The following is a 23,134-nucleotide window of genomic DNA, read 5'->3' as shown; positions in this document are numbered from 1 at the left end:
TTAACTTGGATCCTGAAACAGTTTGCAATGCATTGCTACAACCAAGTTGTGCCAGCACAGCTGAGGGAATAGCATGGGTAGGGGGTAGGACCACTTCAGTCGTTTTGCAAAGATTTGTTTGGGAATATGTTCTTTCATTCTAAGACCTGGGGGCAGAAACGGTCTTTGTTATGTATTTGTTCTCTGTGACACAGTGGGGTACTTGTTATCTGTCTGGCTGAAGTCGGGCCCAGCTTTCCCTTGGGTTATATTTAACATTTCTCAGTATAAGAAATTGTCCTCAATTTTTAGAAATTTCAAGCATGTTCCGATAATGGCAGCATGAAAGCTCCAGGTTATCTCACTTGGTGTTATGTCCAGTGCGATAATGCAACTTTTATTTCCCACAACATGCAATAGATGCTTAACCACCATGCTATGCAAGCTTTTGTATCTGTAGTGAACCACAGCTAGTATCCTGACTTGTGCTTTATTTCTTAAGACATGATTTTCTGTTGTCAGTGACTCAGAAACAGACATTTTTGACATACAGCACTATTTCTTCTCTATTGTTGCTCTTTTTAAATAGGTTATGTCTCTTGATTTCTGGCATCACATTGATGTGAATCATCCAACCAACTTCACTAATATCAGATAGGTTGAAGGTACCTTCCTGCAGGAGTGCTTTAAGTTCTTGTTCATTATCTTCCCAACAGCATTCTGTGGGCAATTAAGATTTTTAAAAAAATACACTTATCTTTCATTTTTTTTTCTGTTAGTTCTCTTCTCCTTGTTTGTCTTTCTGGTGAATATTTAAGTACGCATAAAAAATAGGATAACTTCCTAAGGAGTAATTTTGAGAAGATTACACTGAAATAACCAGAAGTTTGAATTCTTGCTTGTATGAGGTACTTGGTTTAGGGAGGAGAGGAGGAATGGAAATATGCTGAGATGGGAATTCCAGTATTTTACTGATACCAGCCAATATCTGCATTTTCCTGGCATGAGAGAGGAATCTATTGCCTGTTTGTATTGGAGACAAACCACATTTTGTAAAGCTAGTAGTTACTGCCTTTGGGAAGCTCAAGAAGCTTTGAGGTGGCATTTGCCTACCCAGTGATGTCCAGAGGAAATACTTAAAAGCACATTGCTTAGAAATTTTCTGAGAATTAACATTTTTAAACAGTACTTCTAATGGGAATATAAGAAAGCTATGTACTTATGGTAGTTTTAAGCTCTTGAGCTTTCCAGAGTGCATGATGCTGTGATGTGGTGCCTCAGTGGTTTGGATGAGAAACACGGTATTTGACAAGGTTTTTTTTTTACTACTTTTGTGTCAGGTCTCAGCTTCAGCAATCTTAGTGTGTTAAAAATCTTCAGTGATTCCACCTGTACAAGACATGGTGTGCTCTTTTCATTGTTTGGATGTGTCTCCTGACACCACAGAATAACCAAGTGTACCTGTTCCACCACTGTACTGTCATGAGGATGAGTAGTGGAAGTGGACAACGGGGAGTTTGGCCTGAGGAAAATGCTTGATGGCTTTGAAATTCCCATGCTCATTTGGTAATGTCAGGATGTATGAAATCAGCGGACTGGAGTAGAGTGGATGAGCGGAAGTTTGGAATGAGGAGTTGAGTTGGTGGTGTGTCTATGAAAGCGCTTGAAAGGACAAATGAGGAGGGCTTGAGGAGGAATGGCACTAGAAGCTGTTGGGGTGGAATGATGGGGTGGTTGTGAAAGAAGTAGGAGAGGATGATTAAGAGACACTTAAATATGGGGAAGAGGAATTGAGGATGGCAGAAATATCAGGGTTGCACTTAAAGCTTGAAAGAGGAAGGTCAGATGAAAAACTGAATAACTCTTTATCAAGTGAACACTTTCATTCTACCTTTTGACAAAAGAGGAAACGCAGTGGAAAAAACAAATGAGATTATGTCTTTAGTATTGGTTTGCATGGCAAGTTTGGTTGTGGGGGGCTGTGGGATGGCTTCCGTGAGAAGCTGCTGGAAGCTTCCCCTTGTCTGACGGAGACAATGCAGCCTGCTCCAAGATGGACCTGCCACTGGCCAAGGCTGAGCCCATCAGCAAAAGTGGTAATGCCTCTGGGATAACATATTTACAAGGGGAATTAAAAAATAAACAATGCCACGGCAGCTGGAGAGAGGGGTGAGAATGTGTGAGAGCAGCAGCTCTGCAGACTCCAAGGTCATGTGAGGAAGGAGGCAGGGTTGGTGGCTGGTGAGGTGTTGTATTCTCTTCACTTGTTATTTGCTTTATCATTATTATTTGTAGTAGTAGTGGCAGTAATTATTTGTGTTTTACCTTAGTTATTAAACTGTGCTTATCTCAATCCGTGGGGGTTACATTCTTTGGATTTTCCTTCCTAACTCTCCGGGAGTTGGGGGAGGAAGGCAGGGGAGTGAGTGAATGAGCTGTGCGGCTTAAACCATGACAACCAGGATGATTAGTATGCTGGAAGGATTATGAGCAGGTTAGAGAAGTCAGCATTTGGTGAAAGGTTCAAGGAAGTCTGTAGAGGAGAGAAGGCTTGGAGAGATTTCATCAGCCATCCAGTACCTTCTGGTGGTTGTAGAGGGGTCGTGTTTTCTGTTCATAAGGATGCCTGGTGAGAGAAGAAATTTCATCTGTGTATAAGAAAATCTGTTAGAAATACTAAATATTGGAGTAAGTTCCTCAAAGGCGTAGCGGAATTTCACTAACTGGAAATACTGATTGCTTGTCTTAGCAACACCTTGGCTTACCTGATGCAAGTTGTAACAAAGGAAGGTCCAGTGGAAACCTGGGAACCAGCCCTCTTCCAGACATCTTTTCCAGCCTAGAAAGGCACTACTCTACAGTGCGATGGTTAGAGCTGTCTGGCAGTCCTGGCTCTGGGCAGAAATAACAAGGTTGTAGATAAGGCAGTAGCAGAGCTGTCTAGAGAAATGTGCTTATAGTTAACTGACTGAGGCAATTATGGAATATTTTTGTGTAAATATTAGATTTTCCATTTCTAAAGCTGAACCAGTAAGGAAAATGAAATTTAATTGCTTTGCTTTTTTAATCTTTGTTATTTTTATTGTTTTGTAGTGGAAAGTAAAAGAGGAGCCACTAATGTGAAAAAATCAAAAATAGTTATGATGCAGTCAGAATTTTAAGATCAAGTTAATTTAAATATTGAGCTAAAAGGATAATGTGTTTAAATTGTTTATATATATATATATATATATATATCAATGTAGTGCTGCTTTTTGACAATCAGCAGAAGTGAATCTGTGGATTGCATGTGTTTAACAGGGCTGTTTGCTTTGCCTGCCAGCTAGTTGAAATGAAGCAGTGCTTCTTGGTTCAGCTGGCCAAATATCATGTGCTGCCCTTGAAGTTGAGGGCAGAGCAAAGACATTTTAGATACTGTACTGGTAAATCTGGGAGAAATGATAAAATTGGAAGAGATGGGTATCCTACAGCAGGAGAAGCTATGGGCAGAGCTGTAAGGCAGATTTCTTGAGGCAGATGCTGGTGCAGAGAGGAGATAGGCATACTATGGGAATTTGTGGCCTTTTAGTCTGATTGTGAAATAAGGTATTTTGATGATGAACTGATGTCTTCAGTAGCCCTGTGTGCTCATTTCAGTTGTGTATGACTTGATTCTGCATAGCATCCATCTGGTACAGATATTTCTGTGTCACCAGAGTGTCTGCATTAAACACAGAGTAGTGGAGTGTTGATATTTATTCTTTTCGTGTGCACATTCCGGAAGGTGTTGGAGGAAACAGGCATGTCACAGAAATCTGGATGCCTCCTAGTTTTCCCTAGTCTCTTTTTGTGCACCTACTCAGCATGGAACCTGGAGTAGAATTAGAAATATCTTGCTGTGTATGATGATATGGGCTGCAGACCTGGATTAACTGCATTTCCACCTGATTTGTCTTTCTTCTTTTCAGGAATCTGAATGGCAGACAGCCCTTCTCGAAGTCATGCTATTACTTAAGAGCAAAAGGGAAGAGAAAAAAAAAAGTGGTTTTAGAGTATTAGAGACATATGCATATATCTAGGGTTTTTTAGCAGCTTTTGATGGTAGACTAAGCAGGAAGCGTTTCCCTAGAGTTTTCCAGTCTCTCTCTCTTCTGTGGCCATCCTGCAAATTACTTTGGTGTCTGTCCTAAGAGAAGGCTCTTTTAATAGTCTTCGAGTTTTATGGTGTTCAGAGGCTTTTTTCTCTGACCCATGGGATTGCTTGAGAGAAGATGACATTAAAAAAAGATTAAAAATTCTGGCTTTGTCCTGTAACTGCTTAGTATGTACAGAGATGAGGCTACTGAGAGTCAGTCTTCTCTACCCCATCTTTCAAGCCAGAATCTCGTTAAAACTGACAGTGTAGTAGTCTTAAAATGTCATCCAAACCAGGTTGTTTTTTTTTTTATAAACAATCACAGAGTAGTTTCAGGTATGTTATAAGGTAATATTGTGCAAAGTCCTTGTGACTTATCTTTGCAACATACACTGAGAGGAATATCTGGTTCTGTAATTAAAGAGCACTTCACACAAATCTGAAATGTTTTCAAAATTATTATATTGCTTCAACATTTCTTTTTGTCCTCATCATCTGAAATGTAGCCCTGTGCATTAATGGAACAACACAATGCAAATCTTGCACTGAATATGGCATTATTACACGTTGCATAGGATTTTTTTGAGTCTTTAATTGCAGAACACCATTAGTTCCTCATAAACATTAATTCCTTAAATTTTCCCTAGCATTTGTTGTTTGTGGAGGATTATTACCAGACTTTGAAGAAGGTGATGATGAAAGGCATCTCGAAATTAATGTCCTACTCATCAGCGTACACTTGGGTGCTGGGATTGGCAGAGCTGGGGAAGATTCTTCAAAGTTCTTAAGATGGGAATCCACCCGCCCATAGTTCTGAGCACTGAAAGAAATCATTCAGGCTGAATGCCTGGGAAATACACAAAAAATAGTACTAGATATAAAAAAAGAAATATAAAAAGAATATACAGAAATCTAAAAATGTTTCAGTTTTCAGGAATTGAATCATTTTCCATAAGAACATCTGCAAATTGTGAATTGAGTTCTCCATGCAGTGTTCTCCATGCAGCATTCTACTGCCTTCACTTTTTCTGCCCCCCAGAGACCAGCCTGATTTGTCAGATAACTATCCTTCAGCCTCAACAGAAGTAGGGCTATCCGTACACTTACTTATTGATATTTTGGAGGTTTAAGAGAGTAGTGTATTGTGGGTTGTTGTGGTTTAGTTGTATGTGTGTTGTAGGCAGCCCTGTGTATCCGCTTCCTCATTCTCTGTGAATTGGGATGATGGAAAGAATCGGAAGGGTGAAGGTGAGGAAACTCGTGGGTTGAGATAAAGACAGGGGAATAGTTAAAGCAAAAGCTGTACAAACACAAGCAAAGCGAAACATGGAATTGCAGGTGTTCAGCCATCTCCAGGAAAGCTGGCCTTCATCACATATAACAGTGTAATGGGAAGACAAACACCACAGCTCTGAACATCCCTTTTTTCTCAGATTTATTGCTGAGCATGACAGTATATGGCACGGAATATCCCATGGGTCAGTTGGGGTCAGCTGTCCTAGCTGTGCCCCCTCCCAGCTTCTTGTGCACCCCCAGCCTGCTTGCTGGTGGGACATGGTGACAAGCAGAAAAGGCCTTGATTTCGTGTGAGCACTAATAACTAAAACATCCCAGTACTACCAACACTGTCCATAATGTTTGAAAAATCATGGCAGTCAGGTGAAGTTCCTGATGACTGGAAAAAGGGAAATATAACCCTCATTTTCACAAAGGGGAAAATGGATGACCCGGGGAACTACAGACCAGTCAGTTTCACCTCTGTGCCTGGCAAAATCTGGGAGCAGATTCTCTTGGAAGGCATGCTAGGGCACATGAAAAAGAGCAAGGTGCTTGGTGACAGCCAGCATGGCTTCATTAAGGGGAAATCCTGTCTGACCAATTTGGTGGCCTTCTATGATGGGGCTACAGAGCTGATGGACAGGAGCAGAGCAGTTGATGTCATCTGCCTGAGCTTGTGCACAGTGTTCAACACTGTCCCACATGACATCCTTGTCTCTAAATTGGAGAGACATCAATTTGATAGGTGGACCACTCAGTAGATAAAGAACTGGCTGGATGGCCACACTCAAAGAGTTGTGGTCAATGACTCAATGTCTGGCTGGAGACCAGCAACGAGTGGTGTCCCTCAGGGATTGGTGTTGGGACCAGTCTTGTTTAGTGTCTTTGTCGCTGACATGGACAGTGGGATTGAGTGTGCCCTCAGCAAGTTTGCCGATGACACCAAGCTGTGTGGTTCTGTTGATATGCTAGAGGGAAGGAATGCCATTCAGAGGGACCTCAACACGCTTGTGAGGTGGGCTGATGCCAACCTCATGAAGTTTAACCATGCCAAGTGCAAGGTCCTACACCTGGGTGGGAGCAATCCCAGGCACAGCTACAGGTTGGGCAAAAAGGAAATTCAGTGCAGCCCTGCGGAGAAGGACTTGGTAGTGTTAGTCAATGAGAAAATGAACATGAGCCAGCAGTGTACACTCACAGCCCAGAAAGCCAACTGTATCCTGGGCTGCATCAAAAGGAGCGTGACCAGCAGGTCAAAGGAAGTGATCCTGCCCCTCTACTCTGCTCTCGTGAGACCTCACTTGGAGTACTGTGTGCAGTTCTGGTGTCCTCAACATAAAAAGGACATGGAACTGTTGGAACAAGTCCAGAGGAGGGCCACGAGGATGCTCAGGGGACTGAAGAACAGGCTGAGAAAGTTGGGTCTGTTCAGCCTGGAGAAGAGAAGGCTGCGTGGAGACCTCATAGCATCCTTCCAGTATCTGAAGGGGGGCTACAGGGATGCTGGGAAGGGACTCTTCATTAGGGACTGTAATGATAGGACAGGGGGTAGCGGGTTTAAACTTAAACAGGGGAGGTTTAGATTTAGATAAGGAAGAAGTTCTTTACTGTTAGGGTGGTGAGGCCCTGGAATGGGTTGCCCAGGGAAGTTGTGAATGCTCCATCTCTGGTGGTGTTCAAGGCCAGGTTTGACAGAGGCTTCGGTGGCACTGTTTAGTGTGAGGTGTCCCTGCCCATGGCAGGGGGGTTGGAACTAGATGATCTTGAGGTCCTTTCCAACCCTAACTATTCTATGATTCTAAGATTCTATGACACTGTTTTCATCACAAATCAAAAGCATAGGCCTGTATCAGCTACTGTTACTGTGTTGCAGACAAAACCAGTGTGTGTATTCAAAGCTATTGCTACTGCAGAAGAATTCTGAATGTTCATTTTGAACCTCTTGTGTAGTTGGTAAGACTGTCCTGTTCACCCCCCAGACGGTGTGTTGAGGTCATCCTCCCTCTTTCTATTATTTTGATGTGGTTTTTGGGTCATGTTTACATGCATAAGTTTATGAAATTCAGTTCCCGCATTTCAAGAAAATTAAACTGAAATAATTAAAATGTCAGTGTGTGGAATTGTGTTGACACTGCCTTGTATAAACAGCTGAGTTGCTGACATGGTTGGGACACTAATGCATATAGCTCATAGTCCAGTGTATATAGCTTGTAGTGTCCTCTGCTTTTTAAGCTTACCGTGTGAATGGCAGTGAAGGGTAGCTACTATGCAAATCAGCCTTTACTGTCATGTACTTTATCAGCAGATTTCACTACCATTTGATAAAATGTGGTGATGTACACACTTTATAAAATGTGGCGATTGAGGGACTTTGGGATCTTTGTCTTCTAGTGGGTAAAGACGTTCTAGCATCTAGTACTCCCCTCATGTTCATTTTCCCTCTGGCTTTTTGCACCTATATGGAGCATGCTTTAGGCAAATACATACATTTTCTGGAAATTCTGGTAACTCTTAATAGTAAGTGTGTGCAAAAAACATTTTTAACTTGGACAGGTCTGTGCAGGCTTTAAGAGTAGACGCACACACTGGAAAGCTGATCCTGTGGCTAAATTTCTGATCTCTGAAACAAGGAGATGCTGTAGCTGCTCATTAACATCAGCAGAACTGAGCAGAAGATACTGTCTCTGAACCTTCTTCAAATAGAAGAGATATTTTAGCTGAACTTTTTCAAAATCTAGTCTAAAATTTAGTCTAAAGCATACTGGAAGTAATAGGCTTTCAAAGCCAAAGTTTGGCAAACCTATAAGCAGCTGAAAAGAGGGTCTTGTAAGTGGAGGAAAGAGAGGTACAACCTTAATTGATGCAGGTGTTACTGATGTCATCTGTAGAGCATTAAAAGCTGAAATAGGTAAAATCCAATTATAGACAGAGAATCCTACTAAGATTAAAGTAGGGTTTTTTTGCTTTGTTGAATCAATACTAAGAAGGGAGTAGAGCCAAAGTGTCATCTAGCCATCTCTCAGAAGAAAAACTGGGTCTTACTCAGTCATCAGCCTAATTGCACACATCTGACCCACACTTGTCTGTAGCTTGCTTGGCATTTCAGTTTACAAAGAACAGGGCTCTCATTCAACTATATTGTAATGAAGCAGTTCTGATAACTCCTGTTCAGATTACATCCAGATAGCCTTGATGAACCTGTGCTGTTTGAAAATACTTTTGTGTTTTTTCCTTACGTTGCACTTGTGGGTTAGTACATCAATTATTTGTAGTCTCATTTGGAGCATTTGTAGCATTGACTTAGTTTCAGGTGTTGCTAATGTAGAACCAAGTTATATACTATAACTTTTGCAGCATTTCAAGCTGAATTTACACAATGAAGACTAGTTGAAGTCTTCACTGAAATCTGTGTATGTGTGCATTTATTTCAGAGTCAGAATATATGCAGTCGTGAATCCATCAGCTCTATAGTTGCATATTTAGAGATATGATGAAAATGCAGCCCTTTGTTGTCTCATGTGAAACCATGAAATGAGAATATTTCTACTGCCAAATTATTTTAGGTATTGCTGGGCATAGAGTTGAAGAGGCACAGAATATGCATTCTATTTTGTGATAGAATACTTAAGTTTACATGGGAAAGCAAGTTACATACAAATAAGTATACATTCTCATGGCAATAAACTTAATTAGTGTAAGTATTCAGGTGAAATAGTAACTTGTTTTTTAAGAAGAATGCTTGCTGTAGCTAATGCTAAAATAAAATCACAGAAAATATGTTTTTAAAAGAAGTATCCAAGTAATTGTACAGAGTAACACATTTAAAACAATCTCTACTTACTATCAGCAAGTCTCTCATAGTATCTGGGAATTATGTGGAGTACTCAGTGTATGAAGTTAAAGATCACTGGGGCTTGAAACTGATGCCTAGAATAAACTGTATATCCCTGCATATGGGAGAGCTTTATAATTTTCCCACTATTCATTTCTGTACCATGAGACTATAGTTGATTTGGAACCTGTCTATCAAAGAAAGGAAATCCAACCTCTCACGTAATTTTTTCAATTTGTTATTTAAACATATACCAATGAGGGATTCCACAAAATGCTGTGTTCATACAAACAATGTATAAAAATACTGTGTGCTTGTTTCATCCTCATTCTAATATCAAGTCCTCCCTCCAGTGGCTGCTGTAACATTTTTTAGTGTGTCAAAGAGAACAGGAAATTCTCTCTCTGAAAGCTGAATTCTGATTTATTTATTTATCTGTTGTTTTGGTGCTTCTAGCTTGGCAAGTGAACCTGTTACCTACTCCTCCGTCAGTGGTGGGGTCTTTGTCTGTTTAAGGAAGAAGCGTATCATTGTAGAGACAAGAATGCCTGGGATTCTTCATTTCTTCATTTATTTATCTGATTAGGGGGGTGGGGGTTTGTTTAGCAAGATACATCTGTTCAGATAAATTTTATGTTTCTTCCCTTGGGTAATAAGTTTTTGAGCATCTGTATGTGTTTTGTAACTGCATTAAAGTATCTACACCCAATTATGAATTTTCAAATACTGTGTAGGGAGTATTACCTAATTTGTATGATTACAATAATTTTAATCTGGGCTATTGCAAAACACTATCACTGTCATTTTATAGCACACCTAATAATTTTAACTGGAATTAGTTTATTTCTTTTCTGAGTGATTTAGTAGAATGTGCATAGTTTTGTGCTGCAAATGTACAAACTGATGATGGACAAAATTTTGTATTCAGTGATGTTTTGTCAGTGGGCTGTTTGAAGGCATGTGAGAAAAGTCTTTATGACCATCCATGTGTGTGAATAGTCACTTGGGTCATTGTAATATTTACATTGACTAAATTATACACTAGAAAATACAAACAAGTATCTCTGTGGTTTTGCTGTTATTTTTGTTGATTACCTTTGTTATGAGTACTGAGTTGATGAAGGTGTTAGCCAAAAGATGTACATTTTGACTGAATCATGTTGAGCTGTGACATAATGGTACACAATCGAAGTAGAGCTTTCTTAGTAGAATTGTGTCTTTAAAAGACTTCTGGCAGTGTACTGTCATTGCACATCAGCGTAATCTCAACAGGCTTTTGCAAAGGAACATTTCAAAGTCTCCTGTAGGACCAGCTTGTAGAATGGATCATTGGACTTTCTTCAACCCCAACTTAAAAAACCAAACAAACAACCTTAAATTGCTGTTTTTTTTCTTAATCTACAAGTAAATGTTTCACGTAGTAGGTGTTCTCTAAAGACAATAGAAAAATTGTCTTTATTACACTTATTTATGGGTTATTTGATTTTTTTTCCTGCTGATACAGTTCATGGAAAGACATCAATGGTAAAGTATATTGGGGAAAAGAACAAAACAGATTGGTAATGACTGACAGATAAAACAAAGAACCAAAGAAAGATGAAGGGGAAAAGAATTCAATGCATGGAAGTCTTTACTGAGAAGGAGGAAGCAGTGATTGTGATGTGGTTGTTTGTTCCCCTGGTGTCAGATTCAGGATGAAAGAGATTACAGATTTGAATGTCTGGGTTGACTTCTGTGCAGTAGGAGAAATTTATAAATATATTCTGCATGTAAATTCTCACCTTGAGTGTATCTAGGTTCATTCTGTATCTGGACGTTTCCTTTATACATTTCAGTGCCAATAACACAGTGGTTCAAAATGTGCTTCGTCTAGTTTTACTAAAACCAAAACTAAATAGTACAATAAGAGCAATAAAGTGGAGTTAATTGGTGAAGAAAATCCTTAAAGATTGTGGAAGTCCTATTGTTTATGTTTTGGGTTTTCTTATATCTTCTACTTTGGACTTAAAAAGTGTGGTGCTTCTTTAAAAGGTTTACCATTTACTGATATTACATTAGAATCACAAAAAGGAAGGATCAATTAGCTAGATGTGCTTTTAGGATTAGGGTGAAGTTAATATTCTTTCTTGTGAACTTGAGTCTTTGACCAAACTTGATTCTGGAGTGTGTCACACTTCCTGTAAAATGTCTTAATACAGGACAGTGTGATGAGACTTCAGTGTCCAGTATAAGTTTTGAAGGAGTGGAAAGTTTTCATTTTACCTTGCATATCCTAAGGATTTATAATACTTAAGAAAGTTTTGCTTTAGGAACAAGTTCTGTTTTTTTTGTGACATAAGCAGTAGCAAATGAGATTTGTTGAAGTAGAAGTCAGTTAATCTCTTAATTTCCAACTCTTGTTGATTTTCAGATTGTCCTCTGAAGATTAATGTATTCTACCTCAGTATCTGTTGTAATCTGTTGACAGTTTGGGTAATGATGGCTCAGCTCCAGCCAGGATGTCCAGATGAAAAAGAGAAGACTACTGCATTAAAGGGTATGAGTCTCTCTGCCTTCTCTCTATATATATTGACATTTCAGAAACAGTTACCAAAGAAAGGAAAATAGTTTGATATACCTATGGGTTAGAGTCTGGGAACTGCAATACTGGAAGAGACTGTTAGTCTGTCTATACTAATGCTTTTTTGTCTAATGGTGTGTCCATTATCAGTATTTTCATAACAAGATACGAAAAATAATGATCTGTGGTAACGGAATAATATATCCATTAATTTTTAAATTTTCATAATTAGCCTTTGAGAAAATTCGCTGGTGTTTTTGTGTTCTTAGTTTCTGGGAGTTGTCATTTAATTTTTATGCCACTTATGTATTATAATTATAAAAACTTACTACAGCTTTTAAGAATCTCTGCCAAAAATGTTAGCAGGGAAAACATTTTCAGGGCATTGATTGCCATGTTGATTTTATAAAGTTTTTTTTGTATTATTTCTTTTAAAAAATAGATGGACTGAAGTGACTTAGCTGAGTAATTTTCCCGAGGTAAAAATAAAAACTATATTGCAGCTTTTGTGCAGTGTTTTTCACTTTTGGAAGTACATGGAGTTGGTTAGACCTACAAGTGAGCTAAGCAAATATTTGATTTAAATTGCTTGCATCATACATTTACCCACTAAATTGTCTTTCAAAAGAGAAAAGAAGAATATACCTTGCAACTCCAGTGTAAAAATGTGATTTCTGCTGAAATATTGTTAGAAATATTTGTTCTGTTATACAGTGATGGTAGATGGTGTTTGTTCAGTTACAACTGTATTTTTGGTAACATTTGATGAAAACCTGTGTGGTGTTTGTTTCAAAACTTTACTAATTCTGTCAAATTAATGTTTTTTGAGAAGACGATTCTTCATGCTGGGAAAAGTAAAACTCCTCTTTTATACTTGCCATCACATTATGTCCAAGAAATAAATACTCCAGATAATTAAAGCTTTCTCTGAGGATGCTGTTTTCTTCATGTGACCTGGTGAGCTCCCATTGAGCTAGAGAAGGAACTCTCAAAAATGTTGAAGCTAATTTTCAGTACATTTTAAACACTGTAGAAATCCAGAGGATTAATGTTCCAATACTAAGCTTAGATAATGTGGGTAACCTGTAGGCTTGTCACTGGTGACAAGACTAAGCAGAAATAGTGATACAAAATGTATTCAAATAATGATTTAAAATAATTAAAGGATGGAAGTGTAGTTAATGTCAAACAAAGAAAATGAGTCTTTTCAAACTGTTTTCTTTGAACTACAGTTTTGGATGGTAAAGGTACAGTATACTTAGAATACTTAACACATTTCCTGGGTTTAATACATGGTATCTTGATTTATGAAACAATAATAATTCAAAGTCTGTGTAGCACTCCTGAACTTAATGTTTCTGTGGTCTTTAATTAATTAATTTAATCAAATTAAGGAAGTAGGAAGATATATTTCAGTGGAATCCTGCTGAATCATTTCTTGATTTTTTTTTTAATTAATAATCAGTGTGTTAGAATGATATTGCACTGTGTGGTGGTGGACAATGAGGGGAGAAGGGATTATTGTACACTATTATCTGCATATGCAGTAATTATGTAGTAGTTAGATGTAAGCAAAAGATGTCCCTATATGTTTGCCTCTGGTTAAATGTGAATCCTTAAATCTAAGGTAAAGACTGCTTATTTTAGTGAATGGAAGCTGTGCTAGGTTGTACCATCCTAGTCTGACAAGGATGTGTGTGTCCTGGCTTGCAATAAAATGGGTGGTGGTTTTCTCTACCTTGAGAGTTATTAAAGGAGGGTGGCTGAAGGAAGGATTCAGGTAGCGTAGGCTGTTCAGGTATCAAAGAGAAGGTTAAGGAGTGTTGTGATGACACAACTGGTAAATATCTATGAGATTATGTTTATTTGATAATATAAGCTCTTCATGAAGTCAAACAAGAATGTCTCGATGACTTGATACTGAAGCAAGATAAGTTGTGCTAAAACCATGATGCATACCAGAGGTGTATTTTTAACACTGAGGGCAGTGAAACATTGAAACAAATCCCTATGTCTTTGGTGACTTATCTGTCCCTGTACATTTTGATCAGCATTAGAGATAAATGGGTAGGTAAATAAATAAATAAGTAAGAAGATACACTGACAGTGGGGCCCAGCTTTTGAATCTGGAATGAGATTTCCCATAACGAAGTCCTGTGCTTAGTAGTGTGTAGGGTGTCCTTCTGCCCTTACAATATATAAATCTGAACACAGTTTGTCAGTGATAACAGTGAAATAAAAAAGGCATACCATGCATTATGTATTTTTTCTTGTCTTTTTTTTAGATTTATTGTCTAGAATAGACTTGGATGAACTAATGAAAAAAGATGAGCCACCACTCGAATTTCCTGATACTCTGGAAGGATTTGAGTACATTTTTAATGAAAGTAAGCCACATACGATTTTTAAAGGTTATACTTAGAATAGTGTTGAGAGGTTATCGGAACTTTAATTATACTATATAAGTCCCTATCAGAATTTCACACTTTTCAGTTAAGAATAAAATTTCAAGCCTTAGTGGTAACACACTTGTAAATCTAGCTAAGTAATTATTTTTTTTTAATTTCATAAAATCGTCACAAAAATCCCTCCTTTCATACAAGACTGTAGGCTTGTATTGTGCATACTTTCTGGCTTCCTGTTTTCTGTTACAACAGTGTTGATACAAAAAAATCCTGCAAGTAATTTCGGTAGCATTAGCAAGCAAAATTAAAGGGTAGTTACTCATTTAAGAAACATTTTATTTACTGATTCATTTTTACGGATACAAAAGAAGTTATTTTGATAATGATTTGTCCCAGCTATTTTATTAATATCAATAGAAAAACACCTGCTTATATTGATGGAAGAAAGAATGAACATTGTGATAGACTGTCTCTTACTCTTCTGATGTGAATCACGATTTTGCATTACAGCTAAGTGTTTGATGACTACAAGTACTTCCAGGTAGCTGAATCTGTATGTTAAATGAATTAGTAGTATTTATAATTTCCAGTGCATACATTTTAAAATCCAGCTGAGAAATAAGCCTCTGAACTAAAGTAGTACCAGACTCAATCAAATGGCTCTTTCAAGATTGTTTGAAACCTGTAGGACAAATGGGGACATTTACAGTTTTACTCCTTTGCAGTGCCTGTTCTGTGAACAGAGGAACTTTAGTTTCTAAATCTGCCCATCTTACATCTTGACTTTTAAAGAAAAAAAAGAGCTTTCCTTTAAATGATAGTCATTTATGCAACACTTAGCTTTTTAATACCCTGATGGCTTTCACAGGAAGGTACTTAGAGACTAAAAGTGTCATGAAAGTGATGCTCTTTCTTTGATGGGAGGGGTTCAGCTCTGTCACTTTTCAGATCCTTATTTTTAGATCTGCACAATGTCTACTCTCTTCCTTACTGACTTCAGAGTTAATGGTTCATATGTGCCTGATAAAAAGGGCTGAAATCTTAGTTTTGCAGAACAGTGGTTTAGAATGATGTTATTGAATATTCCATCACTGCCCTCACAGACTTAGTGATTTCCATAGAATGCAGCAGAACACATGCTGCTGGGCAGCAAAGTAAAAAGATCTCTGGTTTGCTTTTGTACATTTAATTAAAATGTTTGGTCCTGTAATCATGTCATGATCTTGCTTTTTTTTAGTCATGGAAAAGTAAGGAAGATTTTTATCAGATTTAAAGAATCTGAAGAAGACAAGGGTTCCTGAAAGCCAAAGAAAAAAAATTACAGGGTATTTGCTCCACTTTACTTGTGGAGAGAGAGCTACTTCATATACTAGTGAATGGCATACTTGAAGAGTAAGTAGCTGAGAAGGAACAGCTGAAGATAAAGTTAAAATGAAAATAATGAGAAGGATATTTGGACCTGAGACAGGGATACAAAATTTGGGAGAGACGTTTCCCTGGTGTCTAGTATGTGAGGTAAGACAAGTCTGGAAAAAATGTCAAATAAGGAGATAAGCAAACTATTACAGATGTCAGATCTTAAATACTTTATTTAAAATATCAGGAATCAAACCCTAAAGATCCTGAAAAGGTGTGAACTAAGTTAGTAATTTCTTACTGTTCAAGAGGAAATATTTTGCTAAGAAACCTAACTTTCATCATGCAGACCTTTCAGCTTTCAAAGGAGATACTCATACATATCCCTCCCTGCTTTTAATGTTTCTTTGATTTACATTGATTTGTGGTGCTTTGAGATCATAACTCATTTTTTGTCTAATGAGCTGAAGATTACTGGTAAGATAACTATTTTCCTAAAATAACTTCCTATTGGTTGTCATTTTATTATTGCTGTTATTTTAACTCTATGTCATATCTGTGGTTGGGTATGATACTAAACTTTCACTATAAACAAGGCCAACTACAGAAAGTTACACTGGAATCTCAGAATAGCATATGCATTTGCTCTGATCAAGCATTCTCCTTTATTCTAGTGTAGTAATCTTGGTCTACCCTGGATGTAAGAGCTCTTATTTGATTGCACTGTGCCTAGGAGTTAAGATACGCTGTGCATGTGCTTTTTTCAGATTAATTTAAAATTTTATTAATTTTGAAAAAAAATGTTGCCTTTTCTTCCAGCCTCCAGCCTGTTTTGTATTCACATTTCCTTATAAATTCAGTTGGTTTTGAAGTGGGGGATTTATAGCTACAATTTGGTCACCTAATTGACACCGCAAATCAAGTATTAACTACTAATGTTTACATTCCACTGTTAATCCATAGCAGTTGAAACATAAATATTTCTTGCAGAGCGTTTTGGTATCCCCATGTAATTTCACTGTCATCTCTTATGTTTAGCTTTATTTAGCAATATATACCATTCAAGGGGAATGCATTTTGTAGTTATGTTACAGTTGTTTTTCTTCAAAAATACTGTAACCATAAATGAGAAGGAATTCGTAATAGCCCAATTTTTATATGTAGACTTCTTTTAAATGTGTCTTACTTCTAATGAAGACGTTATTGAAATGTAATGATTTTGTTTCTTTTCCAGAAGGGCAGTTAAGACACATAAAAACTGGGGAGCCATTTGTCTTTAATTATCGAGAAGATTTACATAGATGGAACCAAAAGCGCTATGAAGCTCTTGGAGAGGTATATAAATTGTGTGTGTGTATGCATGCAAATATATATTGGAGTGCTGTGGGTTTTGTAGCATACTTTTATGTATGTCAATAAAGATTTAGTGAGGCTGCAGTCATTTAACGAAAGGTATTTCAGGATTTATTGTGTGTTAACGCTCTAACAATAATTTCCATTATTTGCTGTATAGCTTAAGATGCGAGTTAGACTACAATTTGACTTTAATGTATGTTCAAAATAGAACGTCATCTAGATTACACGAATTGGAGAATATTATACCATGCAGTATTTTCTTCTCACAGTGAAGCATTGGATACAAAACCAGCATTCTACCTTATAGCTGAAGATAGATGCATTGGCTAGTTTTCTCGTGTTACCGAGTGATACCAGGACCACCTAGGTTAATTAACTAGAAATCTGAGGAATAATTTGTTAAATATTTGTTGGTATATTAGATTTTGGATGCTGCTGGTACTTCTTAGGCTTTTTGTGGGGATGCTGTGGATGTAGTAGCTATAAAAGCAACGGATTTTAGTTTCTTTTCTACGTTAAAATGACTTTCATTTCAGTGCCATGTTTTTTGTAATACTTCAGGAGTGAGAACATTGACTTGTGGAGAAAGGCAGCTGATCTCAGCGAATGCAGAGCAGTGTGTGCTGAATGCCTAACAGGGCTGTTCCTTGCCCTGTCACAGCCTCCCCCGCCCCACAGAAAGAACATTCTCTAGGTAGTAATGCTGCTGAAGTCAGAGTGGCTTTTGGAGAAAGGGGATGCACAGTTCTGTGCACAAAATAGGAGTCTTCCTATTAGAAAGAATTAGAAAGAATTCTCTCCATGTTCCTGTAGCCCCTTTAAGCACTGGAAGCTACTCTAAGGTCTCCCAGACCCTTCTCTTCTCCAGGCTGAAGCAGCCCAACTCTCTCAGCCTGTCTCCAGAGCAGAGCTGCTTCAGCCCTCTCAGCATCTCCATGGCCTCCTCTGGACTTGCTTCAACCAGTCCATTTTGGAAGATAACTGCATATATCTCCCTTTTATCCTTCTTTCCCCAGCTTTTATTGCTGCTCATGACACTATATGGCATGGAATATGCATTGAGTCAGTTGGGGTCAGCTGTCACAGCTGTGCCCCTCCAAGCTTCTTGTGACCCCCCAGCCAGTGTTATTGTGTACTGAAAAGTAAAAAGAAAACTACAGGGCCTGACATGACAGCCAGTCCTACACTATTGCAAAGTAAACAGTGTAAAGCATCGTGGTTGAGTTTCTTGAATAGATAAATAAGTACATAGTAAATCTATCGCAAAATGATTTCATATAGTTTCTCTTGCTGCCAAGAATGCCTTTGTTAAGCTGAAGAAGTATCTCATTACATGGCCTGTTCTCAGGGTAGCAAGATGGGCTCTGGGAGCTTCTGAAGGCACAGAACATGCAGGGTCCAGAAGGGAGCGCACAGCAGAGATCTCTGCCCATCTGGATCAGCACAAATAGTACACTGTCAGTCCTTAACCTCTGCTGAGCAGTGCTCTGGTACTGTGTCCTCGCTCAGCCCTTCTGTTTCATGCAGGGCTCTCTGCTACACTGGAGCTGCCTGACTATTCAGCACTGTTTTCTCCTGCCAGATCTTTCTTACCAGAGACTGAAGAACTTTCATTTTTACCTCCTCCTCCTCGTTCCTGCAAGAACTCTGGCAGGGAGGAAGCAATGGGGGCTGCTGCTGCTTCTTCTCACATCCTTTCATCTCAACTGTATTTTTTTCAAAAAAAATGTGCTGTTGCCCAATCTTTGCATTGTCTAAGTTACTTGATACCCACTTCTCTCAACAGAAAACAGATTAGCACGTATTCTGGGTTCTGTGTGTGCAGACCCTTGTATGTGCCTGTGTTATTCAAATATCCCCATTTTCCAGATAAATGAATTGGATGAGGCAGAACCACAAAGAGTAGTGTATCTCCATGTAGATGCTTGTGTCACAGCACCTTCTTGTACATGTTTGGCAACATCATCAAATTCCTTATTCTGAACATCTGAATAGTGAGTGCCACAGCTTCAACTCATAATGGTATGAATGACTTTCTGTGATTTTTGGTTAACAAGGAAGTGGGTGTGTTCATGGAGTGGGTGCCTTACATCTGTACTGTTTCTTGTGCATTTTGCCTTAATTATAGCGATTCTCCATGTTCAGGTTTTAGTGATCTTTGAAAATGCACACTGTTTATATTGGTATGTAAAAGAGAGAAAAGATTTGAGGTCAGGAATCTGTCAGAGTGAATTGTTCTAAGTCGTTTATATTTGGTTTGTATTTTTACAGAAAAAAAGAAACTCACATGTGTTTCACTCTGTTGTCTGCTAGGTGCTCGATACTACACCGTTCCTCCAATATGCCACAAATTCATAAATGCTCCATTGTTTTTGGTGCTGTGAGTGCTTATATAGTTATCTGAGAATGCAGGGGACATTGGCCAGCAAGACCCTTGGCATTTGTTCGCATGCATAGAACCTTCTTTTGTGTCATAGATTGGTGGATCACTGATGTAGATGTTGGAAAGTACAGAAGCAGTATATTAACCTCTGATTTGCCATTTTGTAGTCCAGTGTAACGTGTTTAGCAAATGTGGTAGCTTAAGAAGCAGCAACTCATATAATTCATAAAGCAATATAATAAAATCTGGCCTTCAGCCTTTGCTCTGAAACATCATCCTTTGGTTTTAAGAGTTCCCTAATATCTGTTTGTGGCTGAACATTTATGTAGCTGGACATACAGAGAGATGATGAGGTAGCTAGACTTGGGTCATCAGACAAAAGTGATTTAGGTGTTCAATGTTTCTATTGTTAGTTCAGTCATTTTGTGCTGGTTCTCTAATGTTAGAAAGATATACCCATCCTGCTGAAGGCGGCTTTTTTTTTCTTTACTGTAAGTATATATTCTCAGCTCCTTTTATTGGTTTTTACTAATTTTAAGAAGTGGGTGTACTTCCTGGCCTAATGTCACAGCATTGTTCTCTCTTTCTGAGATCATTAATAAATTTCTGCTCAGTAATTTTTTGCTGTTAAAAGTCATGAGTGCACTGTCTGTGACATTCTGCCATTACTCTGGCTGTATGGAAATTGATTCTTCACAAATTACAATGGTTCGTCAACGTCTCCACTTCTTATATCTCTTTATTCTTCATTCATTGATCTGTTATTTCAGGCACACACTTTGTTCTGCAGCCTCTTGATATGTGTTCCTATTAGACAATTTAGTGAACTGTTCATAATTTTGTGATTCTGGTTCAGTCATTGCTTTTGCAGCATTGAATTTCGTGGAGAGCCTCTCCATTTGCTTTTTAAAAATTAAAATGGCAACAGAAGTGCACAGAACATGGTGTTGCAGCTGCTTCTAACTGCTGATTAATCCATGTGGCAAGTTTGAAGTACGATTGAGAACAATTTTGTGACAACAGTTCAGTCGTTGCAGACGTACCATTCAGTTCAAGGTTGAATTTTTTTTTTTTTTTTTTCTGGCTAGGAGTTATGGAGACATGGATTCTAGGTTAAACTTCAGATGAGACTCAGATTGTGTACGTTTCCATGCATTTTAAATAGATGTCTGTGCTTATTGTTTGCACTGCACTTTCAGTTGGTATTATCACTACTGAAATTGCTAACGATAAGCTTCCGCCTCTGGTTCATCATGACTTTGAAATTAGCTGGAAATTATAAAGAAATTACAACTAAAATCTGTTGCTGGGATTTTACCTTGTATTTTTCTAGTCATATGGGTTGTGTTGATAATGAGATTTCATGTGAAAAATACTCCCATTCTCCTTCTACAGTTGTGCAGTAACCAGAATATCCCTAGCATAAGTTACTGTCTGGCCCTCTCCTTGCCTCTTACAGCTCTAGCACTGGCTAATAATGATTTAGTGACTGCTTGGAGGCCATTTGATATTTGAAGATGTTTTTGTTAGTGCCATCACTAATGAAGATACTTTTACCTATACTAACAGTTTGATTGACTACTTATGACTTTACCTAAGTCAAATAAGATTCATAAATACATAGATGATAATGTGGACTGTGATATAAATGCCTCTACAGTGATCCTGTTCAAGGGCTAGTGTATGCCATCCCTTGTCACTGGAAGCTGTCTGACCTGCAGAAGCATGTAAGCAGATAGCAGAAGAGCTGTGGTTATTTTTTACACTTACCACACCATAGCACAAGAAATACCTTATATTTATGTAGTGTAGGTACAGAATCAAAGAAATAGAACACCTAAGTTGGAAATTCCATACATGTTTCATTTATTATAAGGTAGAGTTAATTTTACGTCCTCAAATAAGTTTTGTCCCACTAAATAAACTGCTTTAAAGGATGTGCACAATGTTGGGTCCAGCTTATAAGAAAGTAGATTAACCACCAAGGTTAATATTTCAGGGGGGAGGAAAGGGAGATGGGGGGAAATAAGCATGTAGAATTATGACAATGACAACCCATAATTAAGATTGCTAAGTAGTAAAATGGGATATTTTTTGTTCCAGATCTCGTTTAAGTTAAAGAACAGCTTGGTCTCAACATAATCTAAAAACTAAGCGTTCACCTGCTACTAATTTCCTCCTTGGTTGCAAAGAGCATTATTTGTTTGGATGACTGAGAGAAAGAAGCTATTTACATAGCACAAATGAAAGCATAGAGCAGCAGAAGAGGACATGTAAGTTAATGAAGAAGGAAGCATTAAGTAGTCTGCATTTGAAAAGATAGCTTCTTACATGAATAACCCAAAATCTGATGATAGGCTGCACGTGCACCTGATAGTACTTAAGGTCCAATCTTGCAGCCGAAGCTCATGTGAATAAACTCAATAGGTCTGATCTTGTGAATAAGGGCTGCAGGATCAAGTTCCAAATAAAATTTGCAGATGATTAGTAGAAATCCTTACACTTTAGTTTCAGTTTCTTTGCACAGACAGTTTTCAGTTAAGCATTCCAGATTTTCTCTGGCTAGCGAGACTTTAATGTAATAAACTATGTGCTGCACACCATGGATTAAGCAGAATTATGTACCTTGACTTATTATTATGTACTTGCTGTTAATTATTATGGGGTTGGAAAAAAATATCTTACTGAGAGGATAAAGTAAATTAATTGGTAGTGATGTGGTATATAGGCAGGTTCATGGACATTCACTTTCATGGAATGCTTACTTGGCTAGGGCTGTTGAAGAGGGTGTTCTGTTCATATTAGATGCTAACTACTTAACAGGTGCCTGCTGAGCGTGTATGAACTGAATTTTTTCAATGTCTTGTATTACAGTCAAGTAAGTGTAAACTTTAATGGGGATAGTAAAAATCCTTGCTGAGAACCTTATGAATGCTTCCTAAATTTATGTCCTCTTCCAAAGGTAGAGTGAAAATGTCTAGATTAAATATTTCCCCCATTGTTATTTTGGAAGTGGTTAAATACCATTTTGGGTGGTCTCCTTTGAAAGCAATTGGGTAGTGCTATTTATGGGTAAGTCATGCCCCATCTACTAATTAATGTTGCGGAAGATTTTTGCTTTAGCAAAATTTTACAGTGGAGGAAATGTCACAAAAATATTTAGAGTTGTATTTTTTGGACAAAAATAGCTGAGGATGAGGAGATTGGGCAGTGTCTTTAAAATAAATTAAAGTGTGATCTCATTTCTTATTAGACAGAGAAGAACCCATGTGGAGGAGGGACTTTTGAATGTACCAGTTGGAGGAAGAGCTTAAATGACACCTGTCACATTTTGAACACCAATGTCAAATATAAATGCAGTTCTTTAGGAATCCATGCCTTATTGGCTACGGGTTTTTTTTAATACTAATTTGATTATTTTCAATTTGAGATAGGTACATGTGAAATGGAAAAATGACATGAAATACTAAGGAAACTGAGTAAAGCACCTGCAAATGGGGCAGGATATTTGATTTCTTCTCAGTAGTTCCTAAACCACAAGTTATACAATTCAGTAACATTCCAGGCCTTTTACTTCACACATTTTTGAATCAATGCTTTTGATAGCAAAAAGCAAATTCTAGTAGGAGCAGCAGAAAAAAAAATCTAAATCATACATGTGTGCTGTCTTCGGAATTTTAGAAAGATTTCAGCTTTTAGCAATCTGTTTATCTTCTCCATTTCTTTTTAGTGAGTGAAATGGATGGACAGACTGCAAGGAGTGAAGACTACTTAATAGTACCTAAGGAAATTTAAATTTAAATACAAATCTTTGTTGCATGCAATATATTCATTTGCATATGCTAAATCCACTTTCAAAATCTGCTGTTTG

General features: G+C 37.9%; 1 protein-coding gene across 5 annotated transcripts in view; it reads left to right on the top strand.

The window, feature by feature from the left end:
* Positions 1 to 23,134, top strand: part of ARB2A (ARB2 cotranscriptional regulator A) — a 283,581-nt gene that overhangs the window by 5,763 nt on the left and 254,684 nt on the right. For 3 of the 5 annotated variants that reach the window (XM_005145965.4, XM_031046205.2, XM_031046202.2), the window contains 3 exons: positions 11,671 to 11,739; positions 14,049 to 14,150; positions 16,759 to 16,859. In XM_005145965.4, coding sequence (XP_005146022.1) covers positions 11,679 to 11,739; positions 14,049 to 14,150; positions 16,759 to 16,859 — 264 coding nt within the window. In that variant the 5' untranslated portion in view covers positions 11,671 to 11,678. Of the gene's footprint in view, positions 1 to 11,613; positions 11,740 to 14,048; positions 14,151 to 16,758; positions 16,860 to 23,134 lie in introns of all 5 variants that reach the window. The other 2 variants (XM_031046203.2, XM_031046204.2) reach the window with 1 other exon arrangement.

Source organism: Melopsittacus undulatus, chromosome Z (assembly GCF_012275295.1).
Source record: "Melopsittacus undulatus isolate bMelUnd1 chromosome Z, bMelUnd1.mat.Z, whole genome shotgun sequence".
Lineage (NCBI taxonomy): Eukaryota > Metazoa > Chordata > Aves > Psittaciformes > Psittaculidae > Melopsittacus > Melopsittacus undulatus.
Note: the sequence above shows the minus strand (reverse complement) of the source record. Positions and strands in the feature narration are given on the sequence as shown.